Source organism: Oncorhynchus clarkii, chromosome 2, assembly GCF_045791955.1.
Source record: "Oncorhynchus clarkii lewisi isolate Uvic-CL-2024 chromosome 2, UVic_Ocla_1.0, whole genome shotgun sequence".
In the NCBI taxonomy this organism is placed as follows: Eukaryota; Metazoa; Chordata; class Actinopteri; order Salmoniformes; family Salmonidae; genus Oncorhynchus; species Oncorhynchus clarkii.
In genome coordinates this window covers 69,018,207-69,043,487 of record NC_092148.1, presented here as the reverse complement: position 1 = coordinate 69,043,487, position 25,281 = coordinate 69,018,207, and the positions used below count along the sequence as shown (strand labels likewise).

At 43.9% G+C, this 25,281-nt stretch overlaps 2 protein-coding genes and 1 long non-coding RNA gene across 4 annotated transcripts; 1 reads left to right on the top strand and 2 right to left on the bottom strand.

The window, feature by feature from the left end:
• Positions 1-245: 245 nt before the first annotated feature.
• On the bottom strand, positions 246-8,785 carry LOC139372848 (uncharacterized). The gene is made up of 3 exons (XR_011627484.1): positions 8,283-8,785; positions 1,570-1,770; positions 246-1,458 (listed from the first exon to the last, which is right to left on the bottom strand). It is a non-coding gene; the product is annotated as an uncharacterized lncRNA (long non-coding RNA).
• Positions 8,786-8,882: 97 nt separating this feature from the next.
• LOC139372840 (myo-inositol oxygenase) lies at positions 8,883-11,706 on the top strand. The gene is made up of 10 exons (XM_071112676.1): positions 8,883-9,018; positions 9,476-9,559; positions 9,658-9,738; positions 9,935-10,097; positions 10,177-10,244; positions 10,368-10,477; positions 10,690-10,757; positions 10,855-10,904; positions 11,045-11,157; positions 11,242-11,706. Exons 1-10 carry the CDS (start codon positions 9,001-9,003, stop codon positions 11,348-11,350), a joined length of 864 nt encoding a protein of 287 aa, XP_070968777.1. The 5' UTR covers positions 8,883-9,000; the 3' UTR covers positions 11,351-11,706.
• Positions 11,669-25,186, bottom strand: LOC139372829 (lipase maturation factor 2a). Of its 2 annotated transcripts, none has more exons than XM_071112656.1 (16): positions 25,112-25,186; positions 24,252-24,469; positions 19,299-19,415; positions 19,065-19,201; positions 18,947-18,975; positions 18,412-18,605; positions 17,978-18,156; positions 17,715-17,856; positions 17,471-17,596; positions 17,291-17,396; positions 17,065-17,161; positions 16,517-16,699; positions 16,185-16,353; positions 15,929-16,040; positions 15,644-15,752; positions 11,669-12,571 (listed from the first exon to the last, which is right to left on the bottom strand). In XM_071112656.1, the coding sequence occupies exons 2-16, from the start codon at positions 24,343-24,345 to the stop codon at positions 12,158-12,160; spliced, it is 2,208 nt and encodes a 735-aa protein (XP_070968757.1). In that variant the 5' UTR covers positions 24,346-24,469; positions 25,112-25,186; the 3' UTR covers positions 11,669-12,157. The 2 variants fall into 2 exon arrangements, with proteins under 2 accessions (XP_070968757.1, XP_070968765.1); XM_071112664.1 differs by having other exon boundaries at positions 24,252-24,414; positions 25,112-25,141.
• Between the last annotated feature and the right edge of the window lie 95 nt (positions 25,187-25,281).

Here is a 25,281-nt window from a genome sequence, read left to right as displayed (position 1 = left end):
CTTCCGTGGATTGGGGTCAAATGTGTGGAAGTTTTTGACGATTTTGTCAAGGCGCTCCATGCCATGTGCCATGCCAGTTCTTTAAAGAGTTACCATCTCCCGAATTAAACTCTAAAGGTCTTTACCAATTACATCCATAATCAGTCAACTCATTAATCAAACCTCGTATCATATAATTCTGAATGGTCATAACCTCCTGCGTCTGCAAAAACCCCAGCCCTACTTATGATTCAGCACTACACAAATTGGTTTAATGATTTATTTACTAGCTAACTAAATGTTAACACAGGATAAACATACACACTTAATGCACATGAAAAAGGTCTCTAGCAGACTGACACAATATGGCAGCTTGCTACAAAAGAGATAGAGGGGGGGAGGGGCAGAGAGGGACAGAGACATAATAATTCTGTACATTTAGAAACTACTCTCACAGTAATCATCTACTTTGCACACGAACCGCAGCCCGTTTGGAGTAAGAAATCATGAATGTATTTACATGTAAATGTCTTTGTTCGTCGTGTAGTCCTGAACAGAACTATAGAGTTGATTTCCCTTCCATTCGCTCCTGACGCTGCCTCTTTGGTTCCCATTTGAGTGATGAGAGTAGTAGAATACGATAGTTTAAAAAGAGTAGTAGAATGGTCCCACTTAAATGAGCTTTTCTAGATACTTGACTAAGGATAGCTAATCAGCTGTACCCGTGATTGTCCGAAGAGGTGATGTCATTGTCTCTACCTTGTGTTGGGATTTCAGTGTTCAAACCACTTTAGACATGAGCTGCAGCTCTCTCTGGTCTAATATGTAATTCTTAACGCTTAATTTTATACAGTTCTTCAAAAGGGGCAGTTCGTAAGGCTGACACGCTCTCTGACCTCACTCAAGGGGGCAGTAACTTGTACAAAGTTATAGAAACAATTTCCACTTATAGTTTTGTCAGATCACATCCCTCTCTTAACAAAAACATTTTCATAATTTGTCATATTTCATACACAATGTAGAGGATGGACACTTTACACATATAGTGTATATACTCTTCAAGTTAGTGTATTTCCTTTATAAAAATTTTAATGACATCACAAAATAACAACCCAAATGACAGAGTTATTTTAGGTCATCTCTGCCCATTCCCAGATACTATGTTAGAAATGTTGTTCCATTATTCGCTTTAGAACGTGTTAGAGTTTCAGCGAGAAAATGTCTGTGAAACAAAGGCACATTCCTGTGTGAATTTGGAGAGGGAGATCGCTGAAAGGTCTAATCCTTGATTTACAACAGGGTGTGAACTGTCAACCCCCCACCAGCTCCCTCCTCCCCCCTCTGTTGGTGAGAGAGGGTTTGGCCGAAGTCATCCACTGCAAAGCTGATCTGATCCACCTGGATCCTCACAGGACAGTCACGACAGTAGTTTGGATGTAGTGAACTACTTTTCAAAGTAACTTTAGTTAAGTAAACTATCTGTAAAAAAAAAATGTTTGTATTATTTCTTACATTGTCAGCCCAGAAAATCTTAAGTGTTACTACATACAGTAATATGTAAGAACTTTTGGATATAAGACGTCAACTTACCAACATTACAACCAGGAATACGACTTTCCTGAAGTGGATCCTTTGTTCGAACCACCATCCAGGACATTGGATCTAATTCCAGAGGCCGACCCAAAACAACGTCGCCGCAGAAGAGGTAGACGGAGCGGCCTCCTGGTCAGACTTCGAAGGCGTGTACACCACCCACCGCTTCCGAGTACATTACTTGTCAATGTCCAGTCTCTAGACAACAAGGTGGACGAAATTAGGGCAAGGGTTGCCTTCCAGAGAGACATCAGAGATGGTAACATTCTCTGTTTCACGGAAACTTGGCTCTATCGGGATACGTTGTCGGAGTCGGTACAGCCACCGGGTATCTCCATGAATCGCGCCGACATAAATAAACATCTCTGTGGGAAGGCGGCAGCCCAGGGGTGTATGCCTCATGATTAACTACTCATGGTGTAATCATAACAACATACAGGAACTCAAGTTCTTCTGTTCAACTGACCTAGAATTACTTACAATCAAATGACAACCATATTATCGCCAAAGAGAATTCTCGTCAGTTATCGTCACAGCTGTGTATACCCCCCCCCCCTCAAGCAGATACCACGACGGCCCTCAAGGAACTTCACTGGACTCTATGTAAACTGGAAACCATATATATATATATATATATATATATATATATATCCTGAGGGTGCATTTATTGTAGCTGGGAATTTTAACCAAGCAAATCTGAGAACAAGGCTACCTAAATTCTATCAATATATCTATTGCAGCACTCACGTGGGCAATTCACTTGTCCACTGCTACTCTAAATTCCACAATGCATACAAGGGCCCTCCTCCCGCCCTCCCTTCGGCAAATCTGACCATGACTCCATTTTGCTCCTGCCTTCCTACAGGCAGAAACAAACAGGATGTACCCGTGACTAGAACCATTCAATGCGTGTCTGACCAATCGGAATCCATCCTTCAAGATTGTTTTGATCACAGGGACTAGGAAATATTCCAGGCAGCCTCAGAGAATAACATTAATTTATACGCTGACTCTGTGAGTGAGTTTATAAGGAAGTGCAGTGGAGTTGTTGTACCCACTGTGACTATTAAAACCTACCCTAACCAGAAATCGTGTAAAGATAGTGGCATTCGCGCAAACTGAAAGCGCGAACCACCGCATTTAACCATGGAACGATGACTAGGAATATGGCTGAATATAAACAGTGTAGTTATTCCCTCCGTAAGGCAATCAAACAAGCTAAATGTCGGTACAGGGACAAAGTGGAGTCGCAATTCAACGGCTCAGACATGAGACGTATGTGGCAGGGTCTACAGGCAATTACTGACTACAAAAAGAAAACCAGCCACATCACGGACACCAACGTTTTGCTTCCAGACAAACTAAACATCTTCTTTGCCCGCTTTGAGGATAATACAGTGCCACCGACGCAGACCACTACCAAGGACTGCTGGCCCCTCCTCTCCTTCTCCGTATCCGACGTGAGTAAGACAATTAAACGTGTTAACCCTCGTAGGGCTGCTGGCCCAGATGGCATCCCTAACCATGTCCTCAGAGCATGCGTTGTGTTTACGGACCAATTCAATCGCTCCCTATCCCAGTCATTAAGCTTGAGGATCTGGGTCTCAACTCGGTCCTGGACTTCCTGATGGGCCGCCGTCAGGTGGTGAAGATAGGAAACAACATCTCCACTTCGCTGATCCTCAACACTGGGGCCTCACAAGGGAGTACAGGAGGAGCACGCACCCTTGTGAGGCCCCAGTGTTGAGGATCAGCGAAGTGGAGATGTTGTTTCCTATCTTCACCACCTGACGGCAGCCCTTCAGGAAGTCCAGGGCCGAGTTCAGACCCAGGGCCTCAAGCTTAATGATGAGCTTGAAGGGTACTATGGTGTTGAATGCTGAGCTTTAGTCAATGAACAGCATTCTTACATAGGTATTCCTCTTGTCCAGATAGGACAGGGCAGTGTGATGGCGATTGCAGGGTGCGTTCTCAGCCCTCTGCTGTACTACCTGTTCACCCATGATTGCGTGGCCATGCACCCCTCCAACTCAATCATCAAGTTTGCAGATAACACAACAGTAGTGGGCTTGATTACCAACAACGACAAGACAGCCTACAGAGAGGAGGTGAGGGCACTTGGAGTGTGGTGTCAGGAAAATAACCTAACACTCAATGTCAACAAAACAAAGGAGATGATCGTGGACTTCAGGAAACAACAGAGGGGGCACCCCCCTATCCACATAAACTGGGCAGTAGTGGATAAGATGGAAAGTTTTAAGTTCCTTGGCATACACATCACAGACAAACTGAAATGGTCCACTCAGACAGTATGGTGAAGAAGGTGGCACAGTGCCTCCTCAACCTGAATATTTGAATTTTTTTAAAGGGGTGGATCAGCGTAATATTGCGGAAAGAATTGTCAGCATCATATTGAACCCCAAATATTTTTTTCTTGTAAATATATATATCCATATATATACACACATATCTATATAGATGTACATACTTTTTTTTTTTTGAATTTACCTTTATTGTTCCCTGCAAACCCTACCACCCATCCCTCAATTGGAGTAAACTAATAAACAATAACACTTAGGCTTCTACCTTCAGTTTATACATCTTATACACATTTTACATACACAATCTATTTTACAATAGTAATATTTTGTTTGTTTTTAGTCCTTCCTCTATTTCGGATGTCCATCCAGTTTGATTTATATTTGTAACGGCTATTTCACAACATTTCTGAACCTGTATACATTTTACAGACCCCGTATTGGTTATCTTGTTATTAGTCCCACCCTTCAGCTCCATTCAACCCCTCCCATTGATCTCTCAACATCCTCCATTTTGGATGTCTATTTGCCATATATTTTCAACTGTGCTGTGATGCTTCACAAAAGTACTGAACCTTTCTATTCTCATAGCTTCTACAGATTGTAAATTAAAAATAAACATTTTTGCTAAAATAATTATTATATTATTGATTGATTATGGCTTTTCAAATCACCCAGTATTGCTATCTGCAGCGTTAGTTCTAGGCAAATGTTGCAATTCTTCAGCCATTCCTGGACCTGTGACCAAAAACGAGCTACATATGGACAATACCAAAATAAATGATCTAATGACTCTGCCTCCTCACAGCATAATCTGCAGAGCTGGAAAAGATTGTATCCCCATATACAGTGGGGAGAACAAGTATTTGATAACCTGCAAAATCGGCAGTGTTTCCTACTTACAAAGCATGTAGAGGTCTAATTGTTTTTAAATCATAGGTAGACTTCAACTGTGAGAGACGGAATCTAAAACAAAAATCCAGAAAATCACATTGTATGATTTTTAAGTAATTAATTTGCATTTTATTGCATGACATAAGTATTTGATCACCTACCAACCAGTAAGAATTTCGGCTCTCACAGACCTGTTAGTTTTTCTTTAAGAAGGCCTCCTGTTCTCCACTCATTACCTGTATTAACTGCACCTGTTTGAACTCGTTACCTGTATAAAAGACACCTGTCCACACACTCAATCAAACAGACTCCAACCTCTCCACAATGGCCAAGAACAGAGAGCTGTGTAAGGACATCAGGGATAAAATTGTAGACCTGCACAAGGCTGGGATGGGCTACAGGACAATAGGCAAGCAGCTTGGTGAGAAGGCAACAACTGTTGGCACAATTATTAGAAAATGGAAGAAGTTCAAGATGACGGTCAATCAACCTCGGTCTGGGGCTCCATGCAAGATCTCACCTCGTGGGGCATCAATGATCATGAGGAAGGTGAGGGATCAGCCCAGAACAACACGGCAAGACCTGGTCAATGACCTGAAGAGAGCTGGGACCACAGTCTCAAAGAAAACCATTCGTAACACACTACGCTGTCATGGATTAAAATCACGCAAGGTCCCCCTGCTCAAGCCAGCGCATGTCCAGGCCTGTCTGAAGTTTGCCAATGACCATCTGGATGATCCAGAGGAGGAATGGGAGAAGGTCATGTGGTCTGATGAGACAAAAATAGAGCTTTTTGGTCTAAACTCCACTCGCCGTGTTTGGAGCAAAATCCCTGCTGCAGTGTGTGCAAACCTGGTCAAGAACTACAGGAAACGTATGATCTCTGTAATTGCAAACAAAGGTTTCTATACCAAATATTAGGTTCTGCTTTTCTAATGTATCAAATACTTATGTCATGCAATAAAATGCAAATTAATTACTTAAAAATCATACAATGTGATTTTCTGGATTAGTTTCCGTCTCTCACAGTTGAAGTGTACCTATCTATGATACAAATTACAGACCTCTACATGCTTTGTAAGTAGGAAAACCTGCAAAATCGGCAGTGTATCAAATACTTGTTCTCCCCACTGTATATATACAATGAGTCTACAACCCACACAAGTGGCTCAGGTAGTGCAGCTCATCCAGGATGGCACATCAATGCGAGATGTGGCAAGAAGGTTTGCTGTGTCTGTCAGCGTAGTGTCCAGAGCATGGAGGCGCTACCAGGAGACAGGCCAGTACATCAGGAGACGTGAAGGAGGCCGTAGGAGGTCAACAACCCAGCAGCAGGACCGCTACCTCCGCCTTTGTGCAAGGAGGAGCACTGCCAGAGCCCTGCAAAATGACCTCCAGCAGGCCACAAATGTGCATGTGTCTGCTCAAACGGTCAGAAACAGACTCCATGTGGGTGGTATGAGGGCCCGACGTCCACAGGTGGGGGTTGTGCTTACAGCCCAACACCGTGCAGGACGTTTGGCATTTGCCAGAGAACACCAAGATTGGCAAATTCGCCACTGGCGCCCGGTGCTCTCCACAGATGAAAGCAGGTTCACACTGAGCACATGTGACAGACATGACAGTCTGGAGACACCATGGAGAATGTTCTGCTGCGTGCAACATCCTCCAGCATGACCGGTTTGGCGGTGGGTCAGTCATGGTGTGGGTCTGCATTTCTTTGGGGGGCTGCACAGCCCTCCATGTGCTCGCCAGAGGTAGCCTGACTGCCATTAGGTACCGCAATGAGATTCTCAGACCCCTTGTTAGACCATATGCTGATGTGGTTGGCCCAGGGTTCCTCCTAATGCAAGCCAACCTCATGTGGCCGGAGTGTGTCAGCAGTTCCTGCAAGAGGAAGGCATTGATGCTATGGACTGGCCCGCCCGTTCCCCAGACCTGAATCCAATTGAGCACATCTGGGACATCATGTCTCACTCCATCCACCACAGACTGTCCAGGAGTTGGCGGATGCTTTAGTCCAGGTCTGGGAGATCCCTCAGGAGACCATCCGCCACCTCATCAGGAGCATGCCCAGGCGTTGTAGGGAGGTCATACAGGCACGTGGAGGCCACACACACACTACTGAGCCTCATTTTGACTTGTTTTAAGGACATTACATCAAAGTTGGATCAGCCTGTAGTGTGGTTATCCACTTTAATTTTGAGTGTGACTCCACATCCAGACCTCCATGGGTTGATAAATTTGATTTCCATTGATCATTTTTGTGTGATTTTGTTGTCAGCACAAAGAGAAAAGTATTTAATAAGAATATTTCATTCATTCAGATCTAGGATGTGTTATTTTACTGTTCCCTTTATTTTTTTGAGCAGTGTATATAACATTCTATTAGTTGCAAGAATTATGTATATTAATTTAAATTGAAAAATTAGAAGTTTTGCGTATCAATTCATAAACCATGTGCCATGGAATGGGTACATCAAAAATCTCTTCCCAACTATTTTGCAATTTATATGGCACAGCTGTCAGTTTTTTGGTCCTTAAATGAAATTGGTATATGTTCTTATTTATCACACTTTTCTTTAACCATGTATGTTCTTTAATACAGGGCCGACATACAAGTTCCTTATACGTTTTCCCCGTTATACTTGCTTCTTCCATTTTTATGGTAATGCTGCAATTAGTTGGTTGTAATTTTGGGAAGAGCAAAAATTACAACAACAAAAAAGATTATGCCCTCAACCGCAAGGCTCTCCAGAGGGTAGTGAGGTCTGCACAACGCATCACCGGGGGGCAAACTACCTGCCCTCCAGGACACCTACACCACCCGATGTCACAGGAAGGCCAAAAAGATCATCAGGCACAACCACCCGAGCCACTGCCTGTTCACCCCGCTATCATCCAGAAGGCGAGGTCAGTACAGGTGCATCAAAGCTGCAACCGAGAGACTGAAAAACAGCTTCTATCTCAAGGCCATCAGACTGTTAAACAGTAATCACTAACTCAGAGGCTACTGCCTACACACGGACTCAAATCATTGGCCACTTTAATAAATGGATCACTAGTCACTTTAAATAATGCCACTAACAATGTTTACATATATTACTCATCTCATATGTATATATTGTAACTTATACCATCTATTGCATTTTGCCTATGTCGCTCGGCCATCGATCATCCATATATTTAACTGTACATACATATTCTTATTCCATCCCTTTAGATTTGCGTGTACTAGGTAGTTGTTGTGTTATTGTTAGATTACTTGTTAGATATTACAGCACTATCAAAACTAGAAGCACAAGCATTTCACTACACTCGCATTAACATCTGCTAACCATGTATATGTGACCAATACAATTTTATTATCTTAAGGGTAGATTTAGTATAGCTTAATTTCTTCCAAGTGTGAAGTAATTAGTAGATTCGTAAATAATATTTTCAGAGTAGCTTCCCAACACAATGTAAAAAAGGCTTAATTTGGTAACCTCACGTTACCTGGGGTAATACAGTTCAAGCAGGCATTCACTGTCTCTTCGCATGACCTTCACCTCTGGTTCTCTCTCCATTCCTCTTTTTCAAGGATCAAAAATGTATGTTTTTATTCTGTTTGTTTTGTTGTTTGTTCTGTTGGAAAAAAGACAGACATTCCATCACTCAACAGGGTGCAGCGGTCTAAGGCACTGCACCTCAGTGCTAGGGGCATCACTACAGACCCTTGTTTGATTCCATGCCAGGCTGTATCACAAACGGCCGTGATTGGCAGTCCCATAGGGCGGCGCACAATTGTCCCAGCATCGTCCGGGGTACGCAGTCATTGTAAATAAGAATTTGTTCTTAACTGACTTGCCTAGTTAAATAAAAGGTTAAAAGAATTATGGTAAATAACGGAGACAAATACGCACACAAACACAACTCTCAAGACCAGCCCAAACCAGATACCCGTTGATCATAGTTAAGGACTCACTGTTCTCTCAAGGAAAACAAACACGCTCACACACACGTACACACAGAGTAGTCCAGCCAGATGAACCCCGTTAGTCGTTATCTCAGTGGGGGCGGAGTTAAACTATCACTACCTGTATGCTGTGAGGGTGTATGACATAAGTGTTAAACCAGAGGGGTATATACAGGACAGGGTCTGGGGTTGCACTTTAGAGGAGCCAGCAGACCCATACTTACTCATAACCGAATGGACTGACGGACTGACCTCACCATGAGGGTCGTCAATATTGTACGTATGACTGTAGAAAAGTAGAAAAAATATATTTAGCTATTACAGATGTAGGATCTTCACTTGATCAGCCTGTTGCAGGAAAACTTTCCTGTAATGCAGGAAATGTAAAGGTTTAAAAAGGCTTCTGAAGTTTTTTATTTACACTGACATTTCAAACTTGATTTCCCTTACGAAAAATACATCAAGGTCTACAACATTAATATAATATACTTAATATAACCCACACAATGCCTGTTTCTGCAGGATTGTTGAGGCAAATGTGTCTGTCTATCGTAAGTTTAACTTGGTGTTATCATGCATCTGATAATCAAATAATATTTTGTGTGATCTACTGCTACAGGTTAAAATTTTGTAGGTCTAATATCTCTATTTGAAACGTATGGTGTTTTCTATCACATTCGTCATGTTAAGATGCGTACTTGACTTTGTTTGTCTGTCCCTCTGTCTGTTTCAGGGTCCAGACCCATCTCTGGCATACCGTCCCATCTTAGACCTGGAGCAGAAAGACAAGGACAAGACAGAATACAGGAATTTTGAGGTCAGCAAATTAGTATGATTATTTACCTTGGTTGCAACATAATATTACTGTTTTAAGGCTGGTAATCACAATACATCTGTAATGTGTGTATGTAACAGAGCGGGAGTCTGATTGATCGTGTGTATAACACATACAAGCTGATGCACACCAACCAGACCCTGGACTTTGTCAAGCAGAAGGTGAGTCTGTCAAGACAGGTTCAGCGCAAATGCAAACTGTGTGTGTCAGGAGAGCAGGCTACACCAACCTGTAATGTTTAACAAGGAGTGTAACTGTGACTGTTAACATTTAAGATGTTATGTAATATTGTCTAATGTTGCAGATAACATGAACATACCACTCATTAACCTTCCCCACTCCTCCTCTCCTCTGCAGCACTCTGAGTGGTCAGGTTGTGGGCATGCCCAGATGGAGGTGATGGAAGCCGTCATATCGCTGGACCAGCTTGTTGATGAGTCCGACCCTGATGTCGACTTCCCCAACTCATACCACGCCTTTCAGACCGCTGAGGGCATCCGCAGGGAACACCCCCACAAAGGCAAACACACGCACACACACACAAGTACGCATGCACACATGGTTCACAACTCCTATCCTTATCTCTCGTCCCTCTCCAGACTGGTTCCAGTTGGTGGGGCTGATCCATGACATTGGGAAGATCATGGCTCTGTCAGGGGAACCCCAGGTGAATGCCTCTCGATGTTACCCTGATACAGGTTGTGATGCTAGGCTACGCTAACAGCAGTGGTAAAATGGCTTGTAATGTTAGGCAACGCTAGGCTAACTGCACTGTGTTCCTGTCCTGCAGTGGGCTGTAGTGGGGGACACATTCCCAGTGGGGTGCAGGTTCCAGAATGGCATTGTGTTTCGAGGCAGTACCTTTGTGGACAACCCCGATGACAAAAACCCTGCTTACAAGTACTGTTACACTTCTCTTTTTACCAATCTAATAAAAAAGTCTTATCAAACCCCATCATTCACTGCACAACATGCCGGCTACAAGCCAGCCTGGAAAAGTGTTTACATTATGCCATTTAGCAGACACGTATATACAGAAAGTTAATGTGCCATCTTATATACTTAATTTAGATGATAACCTCTTCTTCACCTCATCACCTCTCCCACTCTAGTTCTGAGTGTGGGATCTATAAGCCAAACTGTGGGCTGGACAATGTGCTCATGTCCTGGGGCCATGATGGTGAGTACACACAGAAACATACACACAGTCACCACTGTAAGGCACATGGGCCTGCACAGTAACACTACTGAACTGCTGTCTGTGTTGTTTGTTCCAGAGTATCTCTACAGGGTCATGAAGTTCAACAAGTGCACCATCCCAGAAGAGGTGAGAATTGGGGTCAATGGTTCTACATTAGCAAAGAGAATACAGGTTTACAAAAACTCAGTGGTTCTAGTTTAAGACTGCTGCTCTAGTTTAAGACTGCTGCTCACTCAAGTCTTCACTCCTCTGCTCTCCCTCTCTAGGGTCTGTATATGATCCGATTCCATTCCTTCTACCCCTGGCACTCCCATGGAGACTACATGCACCTCTGTGATGACAAGGACATGCGCATGATTCCCTGGGTTCGCGAGTTCAAGTACGTCTCAACACACACACGCTGAAATATATTTTCTCGACCCTCTCTGCAGTCAGTTTGACCTCAAACATTTGACCCCTACAGTAAGTTTGACCTCTACACCAAGACCACTGAGCTGCCTGACATAGAGAAGTTGAAGCCATACTACCAGTCTCTCATCGACAAGTACTGTCCTGGGGTACTGAAGTGGTGACAGACAGATGGGGCAGCCACACACACCTACCCCCACCTCAAATGTTTCATAAATCAATTAACTATCACAATTAATTTCTTTCCCACCCTCTCTCACACCTTCATATAGATCATATCCAGCAGCAACACCAAGGCATCTCCTCAGATATGGGTAACACTATTAGCTTTATCTTCAACAGACCTGGATAGCCTTTACCATGTTGTTGTCATCTGTAAGTCAACTACATTATATTCTAATGACAGAACATCCTAAAAGTGTTGTTTGTTGCTTAGAATGCTGATTACATTTCATATGGTTAATAATGAAGAACCAAATGGATACATTTCCTATCTTTATTATAAATGATACAAAAACATTAACATTTTCCATTCATGGATGTGATGTTTTTTCAAACGTGGAAAGACGCTTGGCAGGAAAGTGCAGAATTGGTGATTCAGTACATTATATCTGGCAGCTAAGCAAAGGACCACAGTGGCAAACCAAACACCCTTTAACACACACACACACACACGTAAACATGTACAATGACAAGGAAACTGACAAAAAAAAGTTATTTTCTCTTGATTGGAATAATACTACAGATAATTGGAAAACTGTCTATTCATTTCAAATAAAGTGATTGTCAAATGTAGAATAAAGCATCAACAAAATTCTTTGGTTAGAAGGTTATTGTTGGCGAAAGGCAGACAAGTAGTCAAGACAGGCATCTTTCTCTTGAGCACTTGGACACCGAGACTGTTAGTGGAAGGGAGGGCTACCAAATCCCGTGTTTAGGGGTCAGGAGAAACTTGTTATTTCTTGAGACAGTCAGTCAACACTCCCCTCTTCTTCTCCGTCCTCTTCTTCTTCCAGTTCATCTCTTACATCGTTCTCTTCTCTTTCACTCTCCTCGTCTTCCCCCCTTCGCTCATCCTCTTCTGTATCAACCTCCTCCCGATCCTCCTCCTGTCTTTGTCCTAGACCATATTTGTCGTTGGAATTGGCCTCCTTAGCATCAGGGTGGTGGGGTGGAGCTGTGGGTTTTGGTTCAGCCTTGGCTGCAGTAGGTTTGGTCTTGAGTGTAATTTCCAGCTGCAATCCCCGGAGCAGACAGAGGGTGACACTGCAGAAGAGGAGGCTCCAGAGCAGCAGGGGTGCAGACACACCCCTCACCTGAGAGCGCACCCACTTCACCACCTGGGGCACAGCTGCCTCAGACACACGCCGAGGGAGGGACTTATCCTACACACACGGGTCAGACACAAGGACATACAGGACTCACACACTTAGTGCTTGCTGAGAACTACAGGTAAATCGTTAGTGCATTCGTAAAGTATTGACTTTTTGCACATGCTGTTATGTTTATCCTAAAATGGATTAAATAAAAATCCTCAATCTACACACAATACCCCATAATAAAGTGAAAACCGGTTTTTAAAGAATAAAAACTTAAACTTATTTACATAAGTGTTCAGACGCTTCGCTATGAGATTTTTAAAAATGTGCTCCGGTGCCTCCTGTTTCCATTGATCACACTTGAGATGTTTCTACAACTTGATTGGAGTCCACAGGTGGAGAATTCAATTGACTGGATAATTTGAAAAGGTACAGAACTGTCTATATAAAATGTCCCACAGTTGACAGTGCATGTCAGAGCAAAAACCAAGCCATGAGGTCAAAGGAATTGTCCGTAGAGCTCCGAGACAGGATTGTGTAGGGACAAATCTGGGCAAGGGTACCAAAACATTTCTGCAGCATTGAAGAACACAGTGGCCTCCATCATTCTTAAATGGAAGAAGTTTGTAAGTACCAAGACTCTCACTAGAGCTGGCCACCCGACCAAACTGAGCAATCGGGGGAGAAGAGCCTTGGTCAGGGAGGTAACCAAGAACCTGATGGTCACTGACAAAGATGGGAGAACCTTCCAGAAGGACAACCATCTCTGCAGCACTCCACCAATCAGGCCTTTATGGTAAAGTTGCCAGACGGAAGCCACTCCGCAGTAAAGGCACATGACAGTCTGCTTGGAGCATGCCACAAGATTCTCTGGTCTGATGAAACCAAGATTGAACTCTTTGGCCTGAATGCTAAGCGTCACATCTGAAGGAAACCTGGCATCATCCCTACGGTGAAGTATGGTGGTGGCAGCATCATGCTGTGGGGATGTTTTCAGGGAAAGGGAATGGGAGACTAGTCAGTATCAAGGGAAAGATGAACGGAGCAAAGTACAGAGAGATCCTTGATGAAGAGCACTCCGGAGTGCTCAGGACCTCAGACTGGGGCGAAGGTTCACCTTCCAACAGGACAATGACCCTAAGCACATAGCCAAGCCAATGCAGGAGTGGCTTCAGGACAAGTCTCTGAACGTCCTTGAGTGGCTCAGCCAGAGCCCAGACTTGAACACAATCTAACATTTCTGGAGAGACCTTCAAGAAAGTACTGAGTAAAGGCTCTGAATACTTATGTAAAATGTGATATTATTTTTTTTTTTAATAAAATGTGCAAAAAAAAAATCATTTTTTTTTTATCCCCGTAACTAGGGATGCACAATAGATTGGGTAAACATATCGGAATCGGCCGATATTAGCTAAAAATGCCGGCATCGGCCCGATGTCTAGTTTAACGCCGATGTGCAAAACTGATGTCAAAGCTGACCTACATACCTATATAACGTAGGTAGATGAGGTACATACCTATATAACGTAGGTAGATGAGGTACATGCCTATATAACGTAGGTACATGACCTACATACCTATATAACGTAGGTACATGACCTACATACCTATATAACGTAGGTAGATGAGGTACACACCAATATAACGTAGGTAGATGAGGTACATACCAATATAACGTAGGTAGATGAGGTACATACCTATATAACGTAGGTAGATGAGGTACATACCTATATAACGTAGGCAGATGACCTACATACCTATATAACGTAGGCAGATGACCTACATACCTATATAACATAGGTAGATGACCTACATACCTATATAACGTAGGTAGATGACCTACATACCTATATAACGTAGGCAGATGACCTACATACCTATATAACGTAGGCAGATGACCTACATACCTATATAACGTAGGTAGATGATATGCAACACTACAATCTGCTACACGTGCAACACTTTCATTCCTAATCTAGACCAAAATGTCTGCTGTGTGGATCAAAGCAGTCAACAAGTCCATCAGTCAATTGAAAGAGTAGGAACATTTCAGCGAGACAACTCAAAGGCAAAATCCATTATCGGCAAGATAATGGAATTCATTGCCCTTGACAATCAACTGTTTGTTCTCTGTTGTGGATGATGTTGGCTTTCGCCGACTGGTCAAGCACCGGTACACACTACCAAGTAGGTGCTATTTTTCAGATGTTGCCCTACCAGAGTTACACAGTATTGTTGAAACACACCCATGAGCCACTTGCTTCACGACTGACATTTGGACCAGTGATGTCAGCCCCATGAGCATGCAGAGTTTGACAGCACAGAGGGTCTACGAGGATGTCCTACTGAGGAAAGCCGTATTTCATGCTCAAGAATGTGCTGGTTCTCATACCGCTGCTGCCATTTCAATGGCATTTGAGAACATGTTTGAAACATGAACACTCCTGGCTCCATTCGAACAACTGACTCGAGATATAAGCTCAACTGTGTCTGCAGCAGACGTGATACCCTGTCATGGCATTGAAACGCCTGCTCAACAAAAATGTCAACACAGCCCGTCGGGTTAACTTGGAAAAGTACTCTACTAGTCTGTGAACAAGCGATTCGATGGCGTTCTCTCTGAACCTCTACTGTGTCGACACCATGCTCAATGCTAGGTACTAGGACCGCTACTTCAATGCAGACAAGAAACAGGGTTTATGTTAAATGTTACAGACATGGCTGGACAAGATGGAAACGGACACAGTGACAGTGCAAACCGAGGAAAATGCCACAGATGAACAGACAGAGCTTTAACTTCACTGCTTGACATGTATGATGAAATTCTGGTTGAGACTGAACAAATTAACAAAACAGCACAGCAAGTAATTGAAAGAAATCAGTTTAGATTTTTGCTGGTAATGGGGACATACGTAAATGTCAACAAAATAACCTTGTGGTCAGTGTGTTTAAACTATTTAACTGTACTAAAATGCTTAAAAGGCCGCTTAAATTTGAAATATCGGTATAGTTTTTTTGGCAAGGAAAATATCAGATATCGTTATTGGCCAAAAATGTAATATCGGTGCATCACTAGCTGTAACGTAACAAAATGTGGAAAAAGTAAAGGGGTCTGAATACTTTCCAAATGCACTGTACCTTGAGTCCATGCTGGCTAAGCATGCTCTCCAGGAAGGTGTCGCCCAGATACACTGTGGGATAGAACTCCTCTATGTACACCCTCCTCCACCAGCGCTGAGGATACGACCTACAACACACACAATAAAATATGTCAGCTGTGACATTGACTCGCACGTTAACTGATGATTTCTGCATTTCCTCAAAGATGTCGACATTCAGATTATTGCTGCGCAACATGAATCAACTACCTCATCACCCATCGGTTCTCTGTGTGTATGTGTGTGAGAGAGAGTATGTACTAACCCATCAGCTAGTGTTTTAGTGAACCAGTATTTGTAGCGGTGAGCTCTGAGGTATGTGGGAGGCTGCTGGTGGAACGGGTACTGAGACACATCTGACTGGATGAGCTCAATCACTGGAGAGAGAGAGAGAGAGAGAGAGGGGCAAACGTTAAGATATTTTACAATACAGTAAATACAATACAGTTTGTGTTAATGTGGCTGCATTGGCAGTAATGCACTGCCATTAACCTCAAAAAGAAGAAGTGTGTACACCCTACCGTCCGTCTTGCCCTGCAGCAGTCTGTATATTAGGCTGGTGAACCAGGGAGAGTGCGTATGTGTTCCCAGGGCTGCAAACCACATCTGCCAGTCCAGCCGTGGTTGATGAGGGGTGATGACCGAGGGAGGGGCACTGAGGTTCCCTGGCTTATACATAAATTCTATCTCCTAGAGGGGGAGGAGAGAGGGTAGGACAATGGAGACAATTAAAAGTTGGATGAAAAAAAATAATAGCCTTGGTTAACTTCAGCTTTAAAACAGATTACAGAAACATTACAAAATGGGCAAAAAAACACCTCTCCATATACACCTCTCTCACACACACCCCTACCGTCCAGGTGACTTTATCCATGGAACCCTCGATGACCACCTCGGGCCGGCCCCCCACCCCAGTCATGCGTCTGAACAGGCCGTAGGAGTTGACCAGCTGGTAACGACTGACCGCATCATAACCCCGACGCACCCCCGGCCACACACTGGCGTTACTGTCATACTCTATGAAGGTGAATGGGACCTGGACAAACAAACACACACACAGGCCGTAGGAGTTGACCAGCTGGTAACGACTGACCGCATCATAACCCTGACGCACCCCCGGCCACACACTGGCATTACTGTCATACTCTATAAAGGTGAACAAGAACATGCTGGAACACACAAAGTATGACATGCCTTACCTGAGAGCAGGTACCATTATTCTAGATCAGTGGATCCCAACCAGGGTACTAGGAACCCTGGGGGTACTTGGCCTATTCATAGGGAGTACTTCAGAAGACTCACGAGATGGGGTACTTCAGGGATACTCCAGGCAGAGCTAAATTCAGTTGGTACAGTAAACAAAAAGGGTTGGGAACCACTGTTCTAGAGTGTTCTACTCACCAGACTGATGGCAAACATAGAGACAGCAGCAGCACCAAACACTGTCCACTGGACTGTACCCAAAAACCTCTTGAAGAACCCTTCCACACACGCACACCTACAGAACACAGACACACATGTAAATACACACACAGCAGTATCCCAAAGCCTCCTGAAGAAACACTCTACACACACCAACACAACACACAGAACAGACCACTTTCCCAGAGAGGTGTGTGTGTGTTACCTGAACATGGAAGAGACTAGTTCCCAGGTGAGAGACAGTACTCCCAGCCAGACCGAGGGGAAGGTGACAGTCTTCAGGAACTGGTTAAACTGGTGGAAGGTAAACACTGAGGAGATAACCAGCAATAACAGTCAAAACAATGATTATCTACTACAGCTGATAACTGACACGCACACACACCTGTCCTGGAGGAGACAGTCCACTTGTCCCAGTTGATCTGCAGGTCAAACCATGTGACCGTTCCGAAGCCAATTAGAGCCCAGCCTGCGATCTCCACCACAAACCCTGCCCACCACAACGAGGAACCTGATTGGAGCAGAGACAGAACCAGGGAGTACATGTCACATCATGCCTCCAGTAAAACTGACTGACTGTCCTCAATGCAAGTTACCTACACAGTGTGTATGTGCCAGAGTGTATGTACCTTGGTTAGGGTTAGGAGTGTATTTCTTGCGTAGCCAGAAGTATATATGCTCGTCATCCAGCAGAGACAGACACATCGTCAGAGTCAGGAGGTTGAAGAAGTTATAGTTTCCAGACAGGATGATCAGCACCTGCAGTACCACCTAAATACCACAGGGGTGACAGAAAACACTGCACTTCACCTAACCGCCAGAGGGGGGAGACAGACCAAGTCCCCAAACTGTTGATGACAAAATGCTACAACATACACAGAGTTAATCTGACCTGCATGTAGAAGGCCCCGAGACGAAGTCGTCGTAGAGGGCTGAGGAAGAGGAATGGAGCAGCGATCTCAATGGCGAAGGTGGCTACCACAGACAGCTTATGCCACCAGACGGGCAGCTGGTGGGCAAACCAGGCCAAGGGTGTAGGGATACACTGGGTCTCGTAGTGATATGTCAGCGCTAGAGACACACACCACCACATGTTAGAGGCACACATCAACAGGCTAGGGGTGTAGCTACACTGGGCCTCAATGATATGTTAGGGCTAGAGAGAGATATACACGTTACAGGCCAGAGACTGTGTGATACACTGGGTCTCTGTGGTACATCAGGGGGAGAGAAAGACGCTCAGAAACAGCAGTCTGAGTGGCAGTAACATGTCTGATGAGTTTGGTGACCTGCCTGAGCAATTATGCAACACACACACACAGCTACCTGTGAGGCCCCACCAGGTAGGGCAGCGGGAGGTGAGTTTGACGATTCCGGAGGCGAACATCAGTCTGAACAGCAGCCAACGGACCAACCAGAAGGTCACAGGGTCGTGCTCCCTGCCCGCTCGCCACCCCCGCAAAGACGTCACCGGGGCGATGAGCACACAGAGGAACCCCGTCTCCAGGAGAAGAGAGTCCCTGGATGCAGTCGCAGAGAAAGGAAGAAAAGGGGAGGGAGAAGGTAGAGAGAGTGTTAGGACCCAGAGACTGAGCATGCCCAGACAGGGCTAATGTTGTACTGTTTTCATCATGATGCTACTATGGTGATGTTGTTATCAATGTGTTATAGTGTTTATAATCTGGCACCTGACAGATGCAGTTGCACAGCAGTAGGAGCACCAATCACACATACACATCAGCTGACTGCCAAGACGACTCAGTCTCATACACACACTAACAGCAGTACTGGGGTGTTACTTAACATGCAACCTCAGGGTGGCATTCAGTCTCTGGGTGTGGCAAACACACACGCAACTCACCACTGGAAGTAGAGGAAGACCTGTCCCACCTGGAAATTCAGGCAGAGTCAGAGATCAGGCATACTGTATACTGGCTCCCGCTACAGCAGTGTGTATATGTGTGTGTGGTATAACTGACCTGGTACATTGACAGGTACACGATCCAGAGAAATAGAAACACCAAGCTGTCTCTGAGTGATTCCAGTACTGTAGCAGCCAGGCTCAGTGCTGCCCCCAGCAGGCAGAGCAGCTCCATGGCAGTCTGGGTGTCAAGACCTAGAATACAGTTTACACTGTTAAGAGTCTATTCGATTTATGATTCAAATAATCAGTTAGTCACAATACATTGCTAAAATGTTCTTTAGGAACTCACCCAGACGTGGTGCGAGCCACAGTAAGGTGGGAGAGGAGAGGAGCTGCTCCCAGAGAGCCTTACCACTGTACCGCAGTTGCCACCGCGCTGGTAACAGGCCATCATTTCCATACAGGCCTGGAAAACACACACCTTGTCAACAGGGAGAAGTAGTAACTTGTACTGGAGGTTAACTTTAGGATGTAGTTCCATAGGAGGAAAACCCCTACTAGCCTAACAGAACACCTAGATAACATTTTTATTATATTGGACATTCGGTTCTCTCTCCTCAATAGCTATTGAACCAAGTATGCCATGACAATGAAGATGGTACACTACATGGCCAAAAGTATGTGGACATCTGCTCGTCACCCCCCCCCCCCCCGCCCTTTGCTGATATAACAGCCCCCACTCTTCTGGGAAGGCTTTCCACTAGATATTGTAACATTGCTGCGGGGACTTGCTTCAATTCAGCCACAAAAGCATTAGTGAGGTCGGGCATTGCTGTTGGGCGATCAGGCCTGACTTGCAGTCGGCGCTCCAATTCATCCCAAAGGTGTTCAATGGGGTTGAGATCAAGGCTTAACCCCATCAAACACACCGATCTTGACAAACCAATTTTGTATGGACCTCGCTTTGTGCACGGGGGCATTGTCATGCTGAAAAAGGAAAGGGCATTGACCAAACTGTTGCCACAAAGTTGGAAGCACTTAATTGTCTAGAATGTGAATATATTTTATATGAGATTATTTTTTGTTAACTAGTAAATAGTAGCCTACAGAAATGTGTGTTTAAATAATTTCTAACTTGTTAATTTAGTTAGTTTTTGCTACCATGCGGGTTTTAGCTTGCTTGAACCTGCTAACTGAGGAGTGTTCATTCACCTGTTTCCATATATGTTTCTTTTAAAAACTTATTACAAAGGAGTTGTTTAATCAAACTGCTTAACTATTTAGCTGTACATGGAATTGTATTTGTTTTTCTTTACTCATTTTTAATCTTTACAGGAAAATGCCATGGGCACTATCTAATGTGTGGAGACATTTTACTGCAGCTAATTAGAAGGAAAAGCTGTGTACATTTGCAAATACTGTGTCAAATCATATGTGAAGAATGCAACAAAGATGCAGAATCTGGCCAAATGCATGAAGTTCCCTCAGCGCTCACAACAAGCAACCTCTGAGAAAAGTCCCTCTACTTGAATCAGACACTTTATTGATAGCATCATCTCATGGTCCTCCTGGATTCTGAAGTGTTTTTGACTCAATGGAGGAACGTAGTCAGAAATGCTGATGAATGTCTTGCTCGAGCGGTGTATGCAACTGGTTCACCTCTGATGCTCACAGGCAATGTGTATTGGAAGAGATTTCTGAATGTTCTTCACCCAGCATACACCCCTCCAACCAGACATGCTTTATCTACTCATTTGCTTGATGCAGAGTTCAACAGAGTTCAAGTGACGGTCAAGCAAATCATAGAGAAAGCAGAATGTATTGCAATCATCTCTGATGGGTGGTCAAATGTTCGTGGGCAAGGGATAATTAACTACATCATCTCCACCCCTCAACCAGTATTCTACAAGAGCACAGACAAGGGTCAGACACACTGGTCTCTACATTGCAGATGAGCTGAAGGCAGTCATCAATGACTTGGATCACGGAAGGTATTTGCACTTATGACAGACAATGCTGCGACCATGACGGCTGCTTGGTCTGTGGAGTGGAGGAGCCCTACCCTCACATCACACCCATTGGCTGCGCTGCTCATGCATTGAATCTGCTCCTCAAGGACATCATGCCACTGAAAACAATGGATACACTCTACAAGAGAGCCAAGGAAATGGTTAGGCATGTGAAGGGTCATCAAGTTATAGCAGCAATCTACCTCACCAAGCAAAGTGAGAAGAATAAGAGCACCACATTGAAGCTGCCCAGCCACACCCGTTGGTGTTGTGTTGTCATCATGTTTGACAGTCTCCTGGAGGGGAAGGAGTCTCTCCAAGAAATGGCCATATCACAGTCTGCCGATATGGAAATCCCCATCAAGAGGATCCTCCTTGGTGATTTATTTTGGGAGAGAGAGGTAAGCAGCTTGAAACCTAAAGCAGTAGCCATCGCATGGATTTAGGGAGACAATGCCATCCTGTCTGATGTGCCCTGCCCACTTCACTGCTGCTCCAAGCCGAGGAAACTGCAGTTCTGAAATACATCAAAAAGAATGAAGACTTCTGCCTGAAGCCCATACACGCCACAGCGTACATGTGGGACCCCAAGTACACTGGCAAGAGCATCCTGTCTGGTACAGAGATCAACAAGGCCTATGGTGTCATCACTACCGTGTCTCGCCACCTTGGCCTGGATGAGGGCAAGGTTCTTGGCAGTCTGGCGAAGTACACTTCCAAGCAAGGGCTTTGGGATGGAGATGCAATATGGCAGTCGTGCCAACATATCTCATCAGCCACCTAGTGGAAGGGACTGAGGCTCTTTCCCCTGTTGCCTCCATCATCCTCCAAATCCTACCAACATCAGCCGCCTCAGAGCGCAACTGGTCCTTGTTTGGGAACACACACACCAAAGCACGCAACAGGCTGACCAATACAGGTGTTGAAAAATTGGTGTCCCTCCGGGAAAATTTGAGGCTTTTTGAGCCTGACAACGAGCCATCCTCAACAAGGTTGGAAAGTGACAGTCTAGATGAGGTCTCAGAGTCTGATGTTCTAGAGGTGGACATTGAGGTGGTCCAGGGAGGAGACATGAGAGGAAGACAACCAAAGCTTTAGTTTCTAGACTATCATTTTACAGATGTATGTTGAAAACGTTTTTGGGAGATGCGATGGATCATTCAATATTCCCTTATGTTGTTCAGTGAAATCATCCCATGTGCAGCATCAACTCATTTAATTAAAGTTTCATTCGTAACTAAATTGTTTTTATAGTTTTTTCTCTCTCTCTATTGGAAGGATTTAATCATTTGCAATTATGTCTCCATATGATATGGTAAATATATCCAAAGCAAAAAAACATCTACATTTAAATGGTATTAAAATTAATTTGCATATATTCCCGTTAATTCCCATGGAAAGTTTCCACCTCCGAATATTCCCCAAAATGTGCATTAAAATTTCCCTTTACTAAAGGCCTAGCCCGAACCATGAAAAACAGCCTCAGACCAATATTCGTCCTCCATCAAACTTTACAGTTGGCACAATAGGTAGCGTTCTCCTGGCATCCGCCAATCCCAGATTCGACTGCCAGGTGGTGAAGCGTGATTCATCACTCCAGAGAATGTGTTTCCACTGCTCTAGAGTGCAATGGCAGCGAGCTTTCCGCCACTCTAGCCAATGCTTGCCATTGCGCATGGTGATCTTAGACTTGTGTGCGGCTGCTCGGCCACGAAAACCAATTTCATGAAGCTCCCGTCAAACAGTTATCGTGCTGACGTGACTTCCAGGGGCAGTTGAAACTCGGTAGCGAGTGTGGCAACAGAAGACAGACCATTTTTAAACGCTACGTGCTTCAGCACTCGTCGGTCTCGTTCTGTGAGCTTGTGTGGCCTACCACTTCGCGGCTGAGCAGTTGTTGCTCCTAGACGTTTTCACTCCACAATAACAGCACTTACTGTTGACCAGGGCAGCTTCTATGACTGTGCCACAGTCTACTGCCAATGTTTGTCTATAGAGATTGAATGGCTGTGTGCTCGATTTTACACACCTACCAGCAACGGGTGTGGCTAAAATAGACGAATCCACTAATTTGAAGTGTTGTTGACATACTTTTTGTTTTTATAATAAGATTTGGAATTTAAATCTTCAATAGCTCTTACAGAAAGCGTGCCATGACTATGAAAATTATGTATTCAGAATCAGGGGAGGATGGAGAAAATCCACCGCTTATTTTTGGGGGGAAATGTCAGCAGTTTTGTTTATGCTTTCAATCTGCATACTTTCAACTTTCAAGCTGGTAGAGCTACCTCACGAAATGTCTATGCCTCTTGTCGTAGTGTACATTCCTCTCATGCGGTCTGCGTGTAATCGCCGGGGGATACAGGCAAAATGGATTCTTCCTCTTCTGTGGATGTTATATTAAGGTTAGAAACAAACTTTAAGGTGGTTTACCGCCACCAATTTGACTCAAGCTTGGACCAGAGACAGGGAAGGTGTAAATCCTACTAATACTAAAAAATAAATAAATACTACATCCCCTAAAGATTATATCAGCAGTTAATTTAAGCTTTTTAACACCATTACTCCTTAAATCTAAGAACAACCTCTCCCCTTCCTTCCCATATTGCTGTCACTGAAATAGAATGTGTTCCACTCAATGATTTAATTACATACAGTTTTGGGGAGATGTTTGTCCATCTGCCCCAGATTCAGAATATATAATATCCATAGTGATTCAGAAAAAAATGTGGATTTTTGTCCATCCACTTCCAATTCAGAATATATCATTTTAGTAATGGAACACTTGGTGTAAGAGCTAATTAAGATCATAATACGATTTCAGATTTCACTTTTTTTTTTTATCCTCCTGATTCAGAATATACCATTTTCATAGTCATGGCAAGCTTGGTTCAATAACTACTATTGAGAATATCGAATATTCATTATAAAACTAAGTGTTCCTTGGTCAGGAAAGTTAAAAATTACTTAACGATATGTGGCCCGTGTCTAGAGACAGAAATAAGTCGGGCTAAGTGTAATAAAATATAATTAGTGTCTACCGTTATCTGGCTAAAAATACTTAGCTAAACTAGACAGCAACAGAGTAACAAGCTTGATAGCTAGCTACAGGGGAACACGTTCCCAATGCAAAAAAGCAATGAAACTTGAAATATGTTTTTGACTTCAAAGTCAAGTACAATGCTATAGGAGGCTAGCTAGCTGGCTAACCCCTGCTAGCATACCATAACACTCATAACTGTCAAGAAAGCTATTCTAGCTAGCTAAATGGGACAGCTAACTAGATATATCACCTGGTATCTGCAGGTAGAGGGAGACGAAGGCGACCATGTAGATGAGAGCCATGCACCAAAGGAACAGGCGGCGTGGCAGAGTAATGTAGCCCATGTCTGCTGTGTGGAGGCCCTTTCTGGAATCTCCTCTCTATCCGTTTCTGCAGGACGCGAAAGTAATCTACTGTAGTGGAACGGGAAGTCGGTGTGGGATTTTCACATAACCTGGAGACAAGTCCCTATCGGTGGATCAAAATGTTGACATGGGGGTAAAGGCGTGGGCATGGGTTCCCATCAATTATGTTTATATACACTAGACTTCCCGGGAGCGCTGGTTTGAAGCCACTGCACTTCCATCTGATCTTGGCACTTCCGCCATTCAAAAAAATACTTTGAATGCATTTCTATAGCTTCCTGTCATTTCTGCCACATATTTTATATTACAGACACCTTATTATACTTACACATGATGACCTAAACATATAAAACATATAAAAACATTTTTCTCAAAGTATACATTTTTGAAAGCTCTAATATTACTGTCCCCACTACACCAACAAATACGTGTAATTCTGTCCTTGCAATATTTAATTTAAATACTGTAGAATACCATTCATTTCTATGAAGGACTGGTTCTACCAATATAGCTGATCCAGTGACTTCAAAGTCTCTCATTGCCCAATACATAGAAAATAGCGATCCAGGGTTTATATATACATCGTTGGTTCCCACAAAATGTGGCCGCAGCGTAGTCAACATGATCTATATCGACAACAAACATTTGTTTTTGTTTTAATTTAGGGGTAATCATTAGGTGCGCAGTGTGTTTAAGGTTAAGGCCATGATTAAAATGTAATTAGAGAAATATGCAGGGTTATTACTTTGCCACTTGCCCAGATAGTGAGGACCGGAGGGGTTGGGGAATCGTGTCAGCATGGCCACTTCAAGCTACACCCACCAAACGTACGTCAGTCTGTTCAATACGTTTTGGGGAAACGTGTCGTCCAGTACACACCGTTTCGCAACGTTGCAAAAGTTTAAGCGATCTGAA

Bases quoted from the DNA above. Each gene is read 5' to 3' on its own strand.
- LOC139372829 (XM_071112656.1), bottom strand. From the start codon at position 24,345: ATGGGCTACATTACTCTGCCACGCCGCCTGTTCCTTTGGTGCATGGCT. The intron at 17,857-17,977 runs GTCAGATTAACT...TGTGGTATTTAG, and splicing joins TCGGGGCCTTCTACATGCAG to GTGGTACTGCAGGTGCTGAT. The intron at 16,700-17,064 runs GTGAGTAGAACA...TTGTTTGTCCAG, and splicing joins CTATGTTTGCCATCAGTCTG to GTCCCATTCACCTTCATAGA.
- LOC139372840 (XM_071112676.1), top strand. The intron at 9,560-9,657 runs GTCAGCAAATTA...TGTATGTAACAG, and splicing joins CAGAATACAGGAATTTTGAG to AGCGGGAGTCTGATTGATCG. The intron at 10,758-10,854 runs GTGAGTACACAC...TGTTTGTTCCAG, and splicing joins CATGTCCTGGGGCCATGATG to AGTATCTCTACAGGGTCATG.